The sequence below is a fragment of the Pseudochaenichthys georgianus genome, chromosome 10 (assembly GCF_902827115.2).
Source record: "Pseudochaenichthys georgianus chromosome 10, fPseGeo1.2, whole genome shotgun sequence".
Lineage (NCBI taxonomy): Eukaryota > Metazoa > Chordata > Actinopteri > Perciformes > Channichthyidae > Pseudochaenichthys > Pseudochaenichthys georgianus.
In genome coordinates this window covers 8,067,162-8,083,034 of record NC_047512.1, presented here as the reverse complement: position 1 = coordinate 8,083,034, position 15,873 = coordinate 8,067,162, and the positions used below count along the sequence as shown (strand labels likewise).

The following is a 15,873-nucleotide window of genomic DNA, read 5'->3' as shown; positions in this document are numbered from 1 at the left end:
AGCAGAGTTTCCGGTCTGCTTTAGTGCTACTAGTACTCCTGCTGAATGTAATTCTTAACATAAAGCTCTCCCTGGTTTGTATGTGTCTGTGTCCTCGGATAACTTTGTGAGGGAGAATCCACGTAGTTCTACACCGTCTTTCTGTTCAGGAAAAATCCCCAACTCTCTCTCTGCTTTGTTGCCTTTACTCCTTACAAGCAGAGCAGCTGAATGGAGTTTTCCGGTGTGGAAGTGTATCTCATGGCCAGGCTTACTTACTTATTTATTTTTATAATAAGCCTGTTAGCAACGGGTGTTGTCATATACAACTCCCGGGGCTTAGTGAGGGGAATATTACAGTTTTGTTGATTCGGCTGCTGGCTTTTAGAGCAAGTTGATTGGAATTTCGTCCACGACTATTTTTTTTTAAGAGCAATTCCAGCCGCACTGCAAAGCACAGCATGTCGGTTTCCATGACATCAATTTAATCCTCGTCTTTTCACTAAACTATCACATGAGATATTTTCATATCTATGGATCCACCTTTTTTTCTTAAAGGTCCCATGTCATGCTTTTCCGGTTATTACCGGTCCCCTTGTGTGTCATGTAGGTTTTTCTGCATGTAAACGGTCTGCAGTCACAAACCCTCAAAGTACACCCTGTAGCGAGTAAAACTCTAACACAGAGAAGACCTGTCTGTGCTGCCCCAGAACGCCTCGTTGGAGACTTCTCTTTTTCCATTGTTTACCTCTTGGGTATAGTGAAGTATTTCGGGTATAGTGACGTAACGTAACGTAACGAGGAGCCGTTACATTTGGACTAGGGATGTCCCGATCACCTTTTTTTGCTCCTGATCCGATTCCGATCATTTGATTTTGACTATCTGCCGATACCGATTTTTGTGATGCACCCATGTTTATTCCAATGTTCTGCTCTCTCTGACTTAAGGCGAAGGTTTTGGTGGCGGTACAACAAACAACTTTTATCTTGTAGCTTCATAAACTATACCAAATAATCCAAGCAGTAGGCAGCACTTTATAGTTAGTCATTGCATGTAACTATTGAAATTCACACAAGCACACACACACAACAAAACAGACGCATTAAGACATTAAGTGTGATTACTTTCTCTCTTCTGTTTTTCTGTGACCATCTGTCTCAGCCTAAACCAGATTTATTTTTTCCTCTTCAGCAGTCTTGCCTCCTGTCTCTTCCTCTTTTACACTTTCTTCTCTTCCATCAGATGTTTAAACTCATGTTCTGCGTTGCTGAACATCCTAAAATACCTGAGGATGTAAAATAAGCTTCAATTCTGACACCAGCAGCATTAATAGAGTCTAGAACAGGGGTGTCCAAACTACGGCCCGGGGGCCAAATGCGGCCCGGTCCATCTTGAAACGGCCTTCAGCTAATTAAAAACTATAATGAAATATGGCCCACAAATTAACGTGTGCTTGTCATATATTGTACTTCTTAAATGCAAATGTACAAATATATTACAGTGTTAAAAAGCCCACTTTTCACATAAATTCTGTCAATTAAAGTTGGGAAAAATTAAGGAATGAGCTGCTAACACGTCTTATAACTAAATAAAGTAAACCCTCTGGAAAGTTGGGATTTAGGCTGTTGTGTTTCTCAAAGTCCGCGTCACACTGTCCCGAAATTGACACCAGATGGACACACGATAAAGGAGATGTTCAAATTCGGCTCTGGGGCCTCATTTATAACGCCGTGCATAGGATTCACGTGGGAAGGTTGCTTACGTAGTAGAAATCCAAAAAATAGGTACAGAAATTTTCCGACATTTTCCGATTCACCAAACATTGCGTACCGGCGAGGAAAGTGCGTACAGCACTTCCTACGCCGGTTTCCCTTTATAAATCACAACCGACTTGAAATGCTTCACGTAACGCCCATATTTGTCTATAAATAGTCAAAGAAACGCCCATTCATTCATTCATTTTGACTGACTGCATGAAGAAGATCACAGGAAATGACGACAGAACAGCTAAAAAAGACATCTCACACCGTGTCAGATTTTGATTATTTTAGGGAGGTCGAGATAAATCATTTTGTTGGTGGATGCCGTTTGAACCAGAGTAGCAGCATGGAGGTCGGATCGTCACCAAAATAAATAAATAAGTGGTCCGAAAAAGGTTCATGACAAAATAAATACAGATAGCCTTCCTCAGGCAGTGTGTTTGTACCGGGGACAGGAGACCCCCCTTGATGAGAAACTGTAAGAAGTGAACGGGGAATCCCTCCGGAGTGGAGTCATGACGACTGGATCTTAATTATGTTTTTGTATTTGGTGGTTTGTGTTCCAGCTGTCGATCAGCTGTGCGCAGCGTCTCCACTGCAGCCTGTGCATCTCAACCCCCCCCCTCCCCGCAGCAATATCCACCAGTTAGAGGAAATACAACCAATGTGGTGTGTATATTAGCTGTACAATTTACCACACATGGTGTTCTTAGCTTCCATACCTCCTGTGTTTTATGAGCGACTTATCAAGTCTTAGCAAACGGCATAAAACACGATTAAACATGATGGTATATAAAACCATGCTCGTACAACCTATAGAAATGCAAAACCGCATCATTTATGAGAAAACATTTCATAACATTAACACAACATATTCGAGGTGGTTTTAAATAACATATCCGTATTTATTTATTTCTCCAAGTTATGTTTGTGTGTGCACTGAGGAGTCCCAAACAGGCGTTTGTTTAATCATTTTAAAATTGGCTTTAATCAATGATTGAAAATGAATTCTTCCAATATGATAAATGAGAGGTAACATTTTATTTATGGTATTATTTCCACATATTTCTCTCCATTCTTCCTTCTGCCAACGGTGTCACAGTTTCTCGTCTCTCCCGTGTTTGTGCTTAGTGCGTACGCATGGGTTAGAGTTTGCGCGGAGGACCGCATGTTTTCCCGTCAAGTTAGTATTTGATAAATCGCAAACATTGCGTAGAAACTGGTGTACGCCATTTATTTGAGCGTATATCCCTTTATAAATGAGGCCCCTGATCGTAACAACATCGGGCCATTCATGAGGGCATCTTAAGCCATTGTATGACCGCCGGTGAAGTTTCTCAGGCTCCAGCAGCAACTTTGTGAGCGGTGGCAAAATCTTTGGCTTAGGAAGGCAACACGACTACGTGAAGCCCTCGCAATGCCGTCGTGTAGCCATCGTATTATAGTACAATTTGTGTTCTGTGAAACTGAACACAAATTGCAGTTTGTTTGCTTTCGTTGTATGTCTTAAATGTAATTTAGGTTAACTTCCTGTTTTATTTAGATGCTTTTATTTTGAAGGTGAGTTTATGCTGTTGACAGGAAGTTGTTGTTGCTATGGAAACAACAGTGTATGGTTCGGGTGCCATGGTGTGGCCTTCTGTAGGCATCGTACTTGCTTCGGCTGTTGCTTGGCTGTTGACCAGTTCGGGCCATCTTCGTGCGAAATTCACAATTCCATATTCTTGTGTCCATCTGGTGTCAATTTCGGGACAGTGTGACGCAGGCTATCAAGCATAATTTACCTACATTTGATTGATTTTTCTAACTTATAACTTAACTGATAAGGCAGTAAGTATAGCTCTAGTGAGCGGCCCAGCCCTTCGTATATTTTTCGGTATGTGGCCCTCAGTGAAAAAGATTTGGACACCCCTGGTCTAGAAGGAAGTTTGTTTGTTTGTTTGTAGCCTTTATTTAACCAGGTGAAAGCCCCTTGAGATCAAAAGATCTCTTTTTCAAGGGTGACCAGTAATGTTCTTCTGCCAATTGCAGCAGCATGGCTTTCACTTTCTCTCTCTCTCTTCTGTCAACAGGTGCTCCACTAACACTCAGGTTTTTCTGTACACCTGGTGGATGTTTTAACTATACCACAATCTAAAGGAAAATAATTGCGTTAAAAAGTATCATTTAGAGCTTGATAAATAAAAAATATTATATCTCTGGTTCTGATTGATCAATTTTCAAGGAGGATCCTCCTTAGTGTTTGTTAATACTATTTTAAATTGTAATAACCTGTATTTATGGTATATACTGCTTGATATCAATATTTATCAGTTATGATACCATAAATAGAGTGATGATCCGCACAGCTCGCACATTTATTATTTTATCAACTGAAATTAATATTTTGAAGTCTCCTACCAAAGTATAACAGACTACATGTTCAGATTCAGGTTTTATGTTGTGCCATCTTTAAATAAAGCTGCATCTATGATTGATCATGATGAAGATACCATCTGACGAGCGTCACGCACAGAATAACAAAGAAACATTGAAGTATTTACATTTTCAAAACATATGCAGGGTTTTATTTTGTCCTGAATTGAAATCAAGTGAGTGAAGCTGCACTAAAAAAAGCTTAAATTCAAATGTTTCAAACATTACAGGCGGTATTGGTATTAGGGCTTTCCCGAATACAATTTTTCGGGCTCCGGATATTCGGTAGTAATCAGCAGCGAATATTCGGATATTCGGCCCGCATGGGGGTGGGGGGTGCGTAGTAATCAGCAGCGAACCGCTTCAACAGGTGTATTTCGGTTTATTCACGGCATCCTTTTTGTTATTCTACAGTATTGTTGTTTTATAGTTATTTGTTATTGTAACCCAATTTGTGTTCATTGAAAAGGATATCGCATTGTGTTTGTTACTTTCGTTGCAGTTGTATATGTATTAAGTGTAATTTGGTTTGGCTTCCTATTTTTTATGGACATGCTTTTATTTTGAAGGAGAGTTAGCGCTGTTGACAGGAAGTTGTTGTTGCTATGGAAACAACGTAACGGAGAAAAGTAATATCTACATATAAAGACGGAGAAAGTAAACGATAAAGTTTATGGTTAAGTGTTAGCATCCCTGAAGAGGCGCAAGCTCTTACGTTAATATTGGAGATTTCAATCAATTCAATTTCAAAATCGAACGAATATTCGAATATTCGGGTACAGCCCTAATTGGTATAAGCCCCATTTTCAAAGTCGCAGTATCGACGACAAGAAGTGGAAGACGGTATGTCTTTGTCCATATAGTGACGGGTATAGAAAGGAAAGGTACAAACGTATCTTCAGTACAGATGTATTTTCTTTTCAGCACTCCAGTGGGAATGTGCTTTGTGCGCCCTTTTAAAACTCATCCCTTGTCTCACCCCCCACCAGGAAGCTTCATTGTCAGTTCGACCTGTTTTGTGTGACAGTTATTTGAAAAGGCTTTTATCTCCCACAGGGAGAAGGTTATTGGCTTTTCATAGACGGTATGTTACATGATATTCCTGAATAGTTTATGCTGTTGGAGCCTCAGCGCAGCCTTTACAAAAGGTCAGTCATCTCAACAGCTCTGCTTCAATAACAAGCACAGGATGTCCTGACACCGAGCGCCTCGTAGCAACAGCCAGAGATCCCTCTTCCCAGCCCACTCGGTAAAAACTACCGTCATGAGAAAAAGTCCTCGTTGCTGAATCGTAGAAGACATCCCTTCAATTATAAGATGTTTCTAAAAACAAACATCCCAGAACTACTACGTGGTACTTTTTTTGCTAGAAACTGAAGTTCAAGCAGAAGGACAGATACTAAAAGATGGAGTCTGCAGACATCCAATTGGTCAGGGGGAATAGTTCATTGTGCGATAGGATAGGGTGCCTTGATTTATTTGAAATGGCAGCCGGTAAAATACGCCATACACTACGCTGGACAATTAACATGTCCTTGTTTGGTTCTCTATGAACTCGTCAGCTAGTGATTTCAGAGCACTTTCATTATGAGAATCGCAAAAACATCTGAGGCTCTATCCACAGCGGAAAATCAAAGGATACGTAATCTGATGTAAAAAACTAGTCATGGCTGAAACATGGATTGAAAACACGGCATGTCATAATAATAATAATAATAATAATAATAATACAAGAAGCATTGTCTTAATTTAGAAGAAAGCCTTCTAAATGGTTTGTTTAGATCATAAAATCACACAAAAGTCAGTTTTAACATTTGTTTTTTCATCTGTTTTTGTTGGTTGTTGAGTGTTTTAAATAAACAAAGCTACAGTGTCCATGCTGCTGTATTATTAGGTTCAAATTGATCTCAGGTTTCAAAATCATGCATAGCTGCTATTTTCAGTTTCTTCTGAAGACACGGTATGCGGTGTAGCTGAATGCCATTCTGCTTGTTCTTATTCCTCAAAATCAATGCATCGACGGACTTGTGTGTTTATTTAACTCACTCGCTTAAGGGGGAGCTTGAACATACTGTCAAATCATTTAATCCACGGCGCTAATCGCCTTCATCTCCATGGACACCCACAGGGGCTTCTGGGAGGATTACCAGTCACACACTGCACTTTGTTTGCTCTGTATCTTTGATTAAGACAATTAATAACAAGGTCTTATGGTACCGTGTACAGTAACTATGGATGTTGCATTGTCTGCGAATACAGTACATGGCACCTGACAGCAGTTTTAACAGTAGCTGTGATACACAGTTTAAACATTTTGAAAGCACAAGCCTTAGCTTTGAATTGATGTTTACAGTCAAACTCAAGTGGATGCTGTTTGGCACGGCTTGCGGGTGTCAGTCCTCTTATATGTGAGGCGTGTTTGCATATTTTAAAAACAACTACAGGAAAAAATGCATATTTTATGAGCACACAGAAAAGGATTTGTTATCTGGCAGACATCAGGAAAGCATGAGAAAATCAATTGGAGTCGGGGCTGATCATGTTTGGTATTTTCGATGTGTTTTTGAAAGTCAGGGGGAACCACAGATGGTAAGAGTGCAGACGCAGCCGTGCTAATGCTAAGACAAGGTTACGTGGAGTTGTTTTGACACCTTGCAGTCAGAATCGCACACGATCACACAAAGCTGAACATGCTGGCTGAATTATTCGTGTTTAAAAGAAAAATATACAAACTTGAAGAAATTAACTTGAATCTTAAGTTGACATAATGTCCCTTAATCATGTGCGAAGTTAAATATTGCATTTCGGAATTCTGTCATTTCTTTCTGGGTAAAAAAGTTGTTTATCTTTTCATATCTGCAGCAAGAAGCACACCCACGGTACAACGTCCTACTAGACAAAGCAAAGCAAGTCTGAAGGGCATTCTAGAAATCTATTTGAACCCAAACATGCTGGTTTACTTCATGTTCTTTTAAAAACGTAGCAGGTAAAAAACCCACCAAACCAACTTTAAGGCCAAATAAAGAAACTGCAGTTAGAAAGTAACTTTGTTCAGATAAAGTTATTGTCCAGAAAACCTCTCTGTTCATGGACTTCAAAACGTCTCATTTCTCTGCTTTTCTTACACGAGAAGCCAAACTAAGACGGAGAGCTGCAGCATCCCTCTGGGCGAGAAACTCCTTTCTACTGAAACTAATGAAAAATTCATCTCGCCAGGTTGGGCTTTATCTTGAGCTCCCTGCAAAGCTTCGTTAACTCTGCTGTAAAACCTCGACATCGCTTTAGAGCTGAGACGCCACGGCAGCTGGCCTCTGCTATGCATACATGAATGTATTCAAACATGTACATGCAACACTTTGTATGCATTTTGCTGAGAGACATCCCATGGAGAGGGGTGAAAGCGTCCTGACTAATACATTCAATCAATGTGCTTTTGAAAAGACGAGTGGCAGCAGAGAGGGTGGGAGGAGAGAGGTAGTGTGGGTGGAAAACTAGCAGCAGGTGAGCTCTGCGTTCATGGAGAGGGATTAGACGCCGCTCACAAGAAACGGAGGTTGGACTGAATCCAGCCTTCTCTCCTCGCTGCTTTTCTCTCCTTCACCTCCTGTCTTTCTCTCCTCTCTAATCCCCCCGTCACTTCTTCCTCCTCCCTCGCTCCTATATCCCTCCATCCTTCACTGCTTCTTTTATTCCTCCATGCTTCCAGCAGTGACAAGTTCATTCATGCATTTTTCAGAGATAGGAGTTTTGTCGTACAATCATTTCTCACGAGGCACAACAAACCGCCGTCAGCCGAGTAAAACCTGTGGATTTATTTGATGTCGGTTTCTCTTTATTCATTCATTCTCGGTCCTCACACACATACGCTCGTGTTTTCTCTTTCCTCTCTCACTCTAAGTTGCAGCAGTGTCTCATATCAATACGGTGTAAAGTCAGTTGCCTTGATGAACACGTTTCCTAGAAAACGTACGGCTGATGACGCGTTGGCTAGCCCTTATTTGATTTGAGAGAAAGGTTAGGTCTTGATGAAATATTGAACATTGAAAAGCTGACTTGAAGCTAGAAAACCTTCAAACCCCAGAGTCCACGCTTTGTGTTCCCATCCATGCTCCTCGTGACTTCTCACTGAGGTACATGAACACCCCAACAGCTCCTGCCTTGAAACAAAATGTTTACAGTGAGAAAACATTGAATTATTACAATCCAGGTGGCAATTACTTTACATTCAAGTGTAATCTTGTAAAACTAGATTTAAAAAAGGGCAGAAAGGAAGCCCATCTGTTCAAAGTGAGTCTGCAACAAATGCAAAACCCACTATTTCAATAATGAAGTCATTTTTCAAGCAGAAAGGATTTAACAAGTACGGTTCCAGTTTCTTCAATATGATGATTTCTGCTCTTCTTTGTGTTCTATGATAGAAAAGTTATTCATTTTTGGACATTTTATTTGAGATTGTATTGCTAAAGGGTTTACGATCAGTTTTTAGGTGAGTTGTACTGAGGAACAAGTATCACAGCACCGACGGGTGAAAAATAGTGTTTTGGTAACACGGGGTGTTCAGGTAACACTTAAAGACTTTGTTATGGAACGCGAAGCAGAGTAGGGGGCTAGTACACCCTCCTGAGGGTCCGATTGTGGATGTCATGCGAGCGAAACATGGTGAAAACAATCATTCTAAATTAACAATCGGGACGGACATGTTCGGATTTCCAAAGGGAGGTTCTGTGAATAAATAAAAAATCAAGAACTGAAATAATTGAACTATTCATATCTTAGACTGCACTGTAAGTTTTATCTTTTAATGTTTATTTGATTAGCTTTTCTTTTTAATGACTGATTTTAAATGCCATTTTCATTTTTTGTTTTTCTTTTAATGTTTCTTTTATTAGCTTTTACTGTTTTTAAATGCCTTTGTCTGAATGTCTTTCATTTTTGTAAAGCACCTTGAATTGCCTTGTTGTGTTGAAAGGTGCTATATAAATAACCTTGCCTTGCCTTGCCTTGCCTTGCCTTGCCTTGCCTTGCCTTGCCTTGCCTTGCCTTGCCTTGCCTAAAGGAAGCAGGGTTCAGACTCATGATTCTTTTAAAAGTGCACCAAAAGAATTTAAAATGTTCCTAATGTTTCTAAATGCTAGCATATACTCCCAAAAATAAGGGTTGAACTGTGATTTGCTTTTGTTCTGTCTGTGCTTGAATCCACATATTTCGAAGTTGACATCTTTCCCTACGAACCCTCTGCCTTTCTGTGCGGTCAGCAACATTTGTTTCCGCAGTGTATCTCAAATGTTGACATATTTCTGCGATGTTTAGGCCTGAAGGCTTATCGAGACCGTGTTAACATTACACTTTGTATGCTGTTGGGAACAACGGGAATTTAAAAACACCTTCACAACAAGGTCAGGGGCTTCTTTGAAACACACGGAGAGAGAGAGAGGATATGATATCTTTCTCTAAAAAGCCTGGATCATTTTACAGCTCAGAAACGCACAATAGTGGCTGACGACAGCGATCCAGGGAGGAGACCTGACCTAGAAAACTGTGTTTCTCAACCTTGGTGGGAAAATCCTAGCAAGAAATGTGTATCACTACCTTCAGCTGATCGCTCACTATAACAACACTTCAAACTGCCCTTGAGCAAGGCACCTGCTGCACCCGCTTTGCTCTGTAACACCTGTGTGTGTGTGTGTGTGTGTGTGTGTGTGTGTGTGTGTGTGTGTGTGTGTGTGTGTGTGTGTGTGTGTGTGTGTGTGTGTGTGTGTGTGTGTGTGTGTGTGTGTGTGTGTGTGTGTGTGTGTGTGTGTGTGTGTGTGTGTGTGTGTGTGTGTGTGTGTGTGTGTGTGTGTGTGTGTGTGTGTGTGTGTGTGTGTGTGTGTGTGTGTGTGTGTGTGTGTGTGTGTGTGTGTGTGTGTGTGTGTGTGTGTGTGTGTGTGTGTGTGTGTGTGTGTGTGGCAGGTCAAGTATGAGAACAACATAAAACGCCCTCTCGGCTAAATAATCCCGCATTAGTAAATGTTAAAATAAAGGCAATTAGACATGACTGCTTAAAAGGATGAGCTTGTCTTTTCCTAAAGAGCGATGACAAGCAGGTGAAGTATCAGCCTGGAGCGCCCTCTTATTAAAACAAATCATATTTCTTTCAGTGACACGCAGGGATCATCAGGCTGTTTTTTGTGATGAATTAAAACAATTATTGTCAACAGTTTCCCTGAAGGATGTGTTCTTCCCTCGTAGAAAAAAGGCTGCATTGCAGAAGGAGGGGAAAACTGCCTTGTGTTTTTTTGCATCGTATTTTTGGAAGCCGTTTGCCTCCGAGGAGACTTGCCGTCTCTGTCATCGTTAACACATGAGTCACAGCGCTGCTTCAGGTGTGGATGAAGCAGAACTGAGACCGACAGCTTTTTATAGGAGATAGGTTTATTTGGGTTGATTTCCTCCAGGATTTCCATTTTTTAAGTGGATTGAATGTATTTGAGATGTTACTGAAAAATAATTTCAAACAATAGAAGCGTTGTTTCTTCAGACACTATCCTATATCATAGTGTGCGCCCTACCCATGGGCGTCACAGCCATTATATGAGGGTGGGACAAGTCCCCCCCACCTTTTAAAATGATTAGTTTAGACCCCCTGTAGGAGCAGACACAGTAGTGGTGGCTTAAAGCCCAGCTCTGCTCCGCGCCGTCCGTTAGATGAACGGTCAGATTAATAAGAGAAGGAGTTCAAAACACCGGCATAAAAGTTATAACAATAATCTGATTTTAATGGTAAAATAACACAATACGAAAATACAGAGCCCTGTAACAGAGCACTCCCCGCTCGACTGCCGCCCGATACAGGTATCGGGACCAGCCAGTCAGCAACAGGGGGCATTTGGCATGAATAATTATGTAACAGTATATATGGACATATTTGGGGCGGAGAGTCACTTCTTATCTTCCACCGGACTCCACTCCTTTAATTTCCCAACGAAGGTTTCACACAAACTATTCTTTCTCAAACAATCAAACATTGTACACAGATATATTGGAATCAAACATTGTACACAGATATATTGGAATCAAACATTGTACACAGATATATTGGAATCAAACATTGTACACAGATATATTGGAATCAAACATTGTACACAGATATATTGGTATCAAACATTGTACACATATATATTAGTGCTTGACATTATATTGGCCCCAGAAAGAACCGTGAAAAGAACGTGTGTGTGTGTGTGTGTGTGTGTGTGTGTGTGTGTGTGTGTGTGTGTGTGTGTGTGTGTGTGTGTGTGTGTGTGTGTGTGTGTGTGTGTGTGTGTGTGTGTGTGTGTGTGTGTGTGTGTGGATGGAGGTGTGTGTGTGTGTGTGTGTGTGTGTGTGTGTGTGTGTGTGGATATCTGGGTCAGGGAGTGTATGTGTGTCTGGGTCATGGAGTGTAAGTAAGAAGGTTTATATATATATAGGATTACTTTAAAACAGTCCCAAATAATACATGTTCACTTCAATACAGTTCAAGATAATACCTGTTTACTTTAACACAGTTTAGAACAATATCTGTTTGCTTTACCCCCCACTTTTACTATGCGGAAAGTCCGTGAATCGGTCTATCCACTCGCCGCTCTCTGTAGAGCGCTGTGTCAGTGCTTCATTGTCAAATCCATTCCACTTGCTTATTGAGAGAATGCCCAAATCAATTAGCTGTAAAATGATGCGCGCCACAGTTTCCCTGCCCCTAGAGGAGGTGAGGTCCACCTCCTGCCCACACCGCCTGTCAAATTGTCCCACCCACATTGAGGATGCTTCCTACGCCCATGCCCCTACCAGTGTATAGCCAGCCAAGCTAATGAGGAATTTTTGGTCGTACTTATACTTTATGTAGAATATAAATGATGTTTATTCATTAAGAAAATAACTTGACATTTTAAGGTTGACTAATGTCCCTTTTTATAATCATGTATACAAGTCAAGTATTCCCTTTATTGAATGTCGTCATGTTAGTTCTGGGTTGGGAAAGTAAATGGTCAGATGGTTTATCGAAGACCCCACATTATGGGCTTCATCATCCAAGAACCATGTCTCACAAAAAGCAAACCTAAGATTAGTTCTTTTTTTAAAGGCATCTGAATTTCAACCTATTTTTATTGCTATGAAAAGGATATGTTTTGCTAAGATACCATTTTAACTTTTAGCATTTCAAAAGTCAGAACAGGCCAAATACAAGGACTCCAGCATCCCAGTATCCTGCAGGAAAGATTCCTTGTGATTTCTTCTGAGGCCCGGAAAGCAGAATATCAACAGGATGTGATGTCAAGAGAGGAATACATACCAAAGCTTGTCATCCTGTCAGACTTGCCCCTGCCCAAACCAAAGAGGGAAGAAGGATAGATGAACGGACCCGCAGTGATTGGCTGCTTCCTGAAACTTTCTTGTCATAGATGAAAACAAAGGATCTAGTATTTGTTCCGGTTCCTGGCTGGGAAAAGTCTCAAAACACACCCCGAATAAAAAAAAATACACCAGAAATTGGGTTGTAAAATAAACACACACATTTTGGACTATTGACCAAAGCAGAGTCGTTCATTCAGAGTACCTGTGTCCTCTCATGTTCTGATTAACCCAGCTTCCCCACATGTCTTTCTTTTTGGTGTCTATATACGCCGGGATCCGGAGTCATGGATGATCCTGCGGTCCTGTGTCCTGGATCGCGAGCGCTGGATCTTGAGTCGTGGCTGTGGTCCTGGATCATAGGTCCTGGATGGATATCCTCGTGGATTCATCTTCCTATTATACACACATGCATCTCCAAACATTTGGACTACCTATGTTGCAAATGTATTATCTTTTCAATTTCCACACGGCATCTATTGCACGTCTGTCCGTCCTGGGAGAGGGATCCCTCCTCTGTTGCTCTCCCTGAGGTTTCTCCCATGTTCCCTTTAAACTGTGGGATTTCTCCGGAAGTGTTTCCTTGTACGATGTGAGGGTCTAAGGACAGAGGGTCTAAGGACAGAGGGTGTCGTATTGTCATACTGATATTCTGTACACACTGTGAAGACCACTGAGACAAATGTAACATGTGTGATATTGGGCTATATAAATAAACATTGATTGATTTTCAAGATACTTATCCGCAAGACTGATTGATTTCAGTGACCCTAATGTTTCTTACACACTGTGTTAATAGATGTATATACTGCAGTAATGGATATAGAAAAACAACCAAAGGTCTCTTCATGTGTTCTCTCTTTGTTGTTGCAGATCTTCTTGTCAAGCTGGCAAAGGAAAAGTTTGGCGCCATTCAGACGGAATACCAAAAGGTAACCTTGTGTGTGTTAAACTTTAAGTTGTTTTTCTTTTGCTTTCCCTTTGCCTTATTGCATTATGTGTTTCTGATTGGAAGCTGCAATTCACGATAAAACTACAGAAGAAATGTACCTCTGAGATGCTCTGCAGTCTCGGGCTTTAATAGCTTTTAGAAGCCAAGGCAAGGCCATTTTCTTCACTGCCACATCTGAAAAACATGGTAATTGCTTCTGGTCCAACCGGTGAATTCAGAGTGACATCATTAGGTTTTATAGGGAACAACTTTGATAGTCCCCGAGATCAAAAGGCTACCTTCGTCTCGATAACGGGATGATTTGCTGTCTTTGTGCAGCGTTACGATAAGCAACTACGATGTGAATACGCATGCCAGTTTTCAATCATTTGATGTGTCTTTGTTGTTCTATTTCATCCACATGTTTTTGTCTGGTGGCTTGGCTCTTTCTTTGACGCTGCGTTGCCTTTGTCTTCTGCATGCCCTCCTCATCTGATCTGCTCTGCTCTGGCCTCCCTCAGCCAGAGAACATAGTGCTGACTCTTCAGGTAAAGTCTGCACACTGCTCTTATAGTGAAACCCATCCCCTTCCCCACCATGCTCCACTGTCCAGAGTCACCGGGGCTGCACAGCTCCAGATACAAAATGATAAACTATGTGTTACATTCTTTTTGAGACTTTACAACACTTTCCTTTATTTCCTTTATTTCATCATTTTATCATTTCAATATATTTGGGATCAGTTGTGCGGCCCTAAGACTCTCACCCAGCCGCCCTATCCACCTTATCGACATGTAGCATCTGTAGCTCTCATCTGAGTTCTGGTTTAGATCAGCTTCATACTGTAGGAGCAACAATGTGACATGTATTTGACAAATGACATGTGTAACACCAATGTCACGGTCTGAAACTCCCCTGGGTTAGGATGAGTGTTAAACATTTCCCTTTATTTACAAACTTGGTGTCTGAGGACATCAGTTATTAAGCATGTATCAAAAACCAGCACATTACTTAAATATCTCTACCTTTTTGACTGCATTAGTGTCAAAATGAACTTGTCAGCCTTATGATAAAGCAGATATGTTAATGTGTTATAAACTACTAAAGAAACATACATGTTCACAGAATAGCTTGAATCCGCTGGTCAGCCGTCTAATTTGCGTCCATGCAGTATTTTCTCTAATATCCACGCAAGTATGAGAAACACACATGAACACACACACACACACACACACACACACACACACACACACACACACACACACACACACACACACACACACACACACACACACACACACACACACACACACACACACACACACACACACACACACACACACACACACACACACACACACACACACACACACACACACACACACACACACACACACACACACACACACACTTGATATTTTGCTTGCTGATGTTGACAGAACTCTTTGTAGCATTATACATCTCCATACTGACCTTGAACCAGGGTTCTTAAGGTCATTACAAACCTGGAAAAGTTCTGGAAAACAATATTTTCCCCAAAGTTTTGGAAAAGTCATGGAAATGTAACTGAAGTTGCATCAAATATAATTTATATTTTATCTAATCGCCGAAATAGTAATACTATAATGATAATAAATACTGTATCGTATAGTAATGAAACGTAAAATGGCATTTAACTGTCGAGGTGTTTTGCTGGTGAGAGATTTGAGTTGCTTTAGCGTGTAGAAGCTAGTAAGCCAACTATTTGATTTGTTTTGGATAGGCACGACATGTTTCAGACCTTATTTTCCTGTTCCATGTTCAAATAAACCATTTTCAGTGATGCCGCTGAGAAAGAGTACCGTACTTTTCGGACTATAAAGCGCACCTGCATATAAGCCGCAGCAGCTAAATTGTCCGTCTGTCTTGCTCTCGTTCTGTCTCTTGGTTCCACTTTTACTTTGGCGCGCTACCTGTCTCGCTCTTTTCCGGCCTCCAGCTTTTCCTGCTGGAGCCCAATATGGTCTAGCTGCGGCCAGTACACGGTGGTACACGATGGTACACGACACGCCCACCTGACACGACACTACGGTGGCTGAGAGGCACCACCGTTAAAAGCGAATTGACGAGATTTACATCATACAGCCCATGTGGTATAAACATTGATTTTAATTTCTTACAGTAGGAGAGGTTTTGGGATTTAGGAGGGAAGAAGGAAGATTAGGATTAGGTAAAAAGGTAGGGAGTGGTTAGGGTTAGGATGGGGGGAAGGGAAGGGTTAGATTGAAGGGAGGGAAGAGAACTGCTACCCGGGAACGTTCATACTGGGTAGTTTATTTAGTTTAAAAAAAATTATCCAACGAGTTAGAGACCACAAAGGAAGTGTAGTACCGCCGTTTGGCCACAAGACTCCGGCGCACTCCTGGGGGCTTGGTTCA

The 15,873-nt window shown here is 41.1% G+C and overlaps 1 protein-coding gene across 12 annotated transcripts in view; it reads left to right on the top strand.

Annotated features, from left to right (window-relative positions):
• prom1a (prominin 1a) overlaps positions 1-15,873 on the top strand; it is a 91,674-nt gene that overhangs the window by 24,594 nt on the left and 51,207 nt on the right. For 8 of the 12 annotated variants that reach the window (XR_004552944.2, XR_004552947.2, XR_004552946.2 and 5 more), the window contains exons 2-3: positions 13,399-13,457; positions 13,978-14,004. Coding sequence is in view for 5 of the 12 variants with exons in the window: in XM_034093050.2 (XP_033948941.1) it covers positions 13,399-13,457; positions 13,978-14,004 (86 nt within the window). In the remaining 7 variants the exon portion in view is untranslated. The remainder of the gene's footprint in view (positions 1-13,398; positions 13,458-13,977; positions 14,005-15,873) is intronic. The other 4 variants (XR_004552949.2, XR_004552945.2, XR_004552948.2 and 1 more) reach the window with 1 other exon arrangement.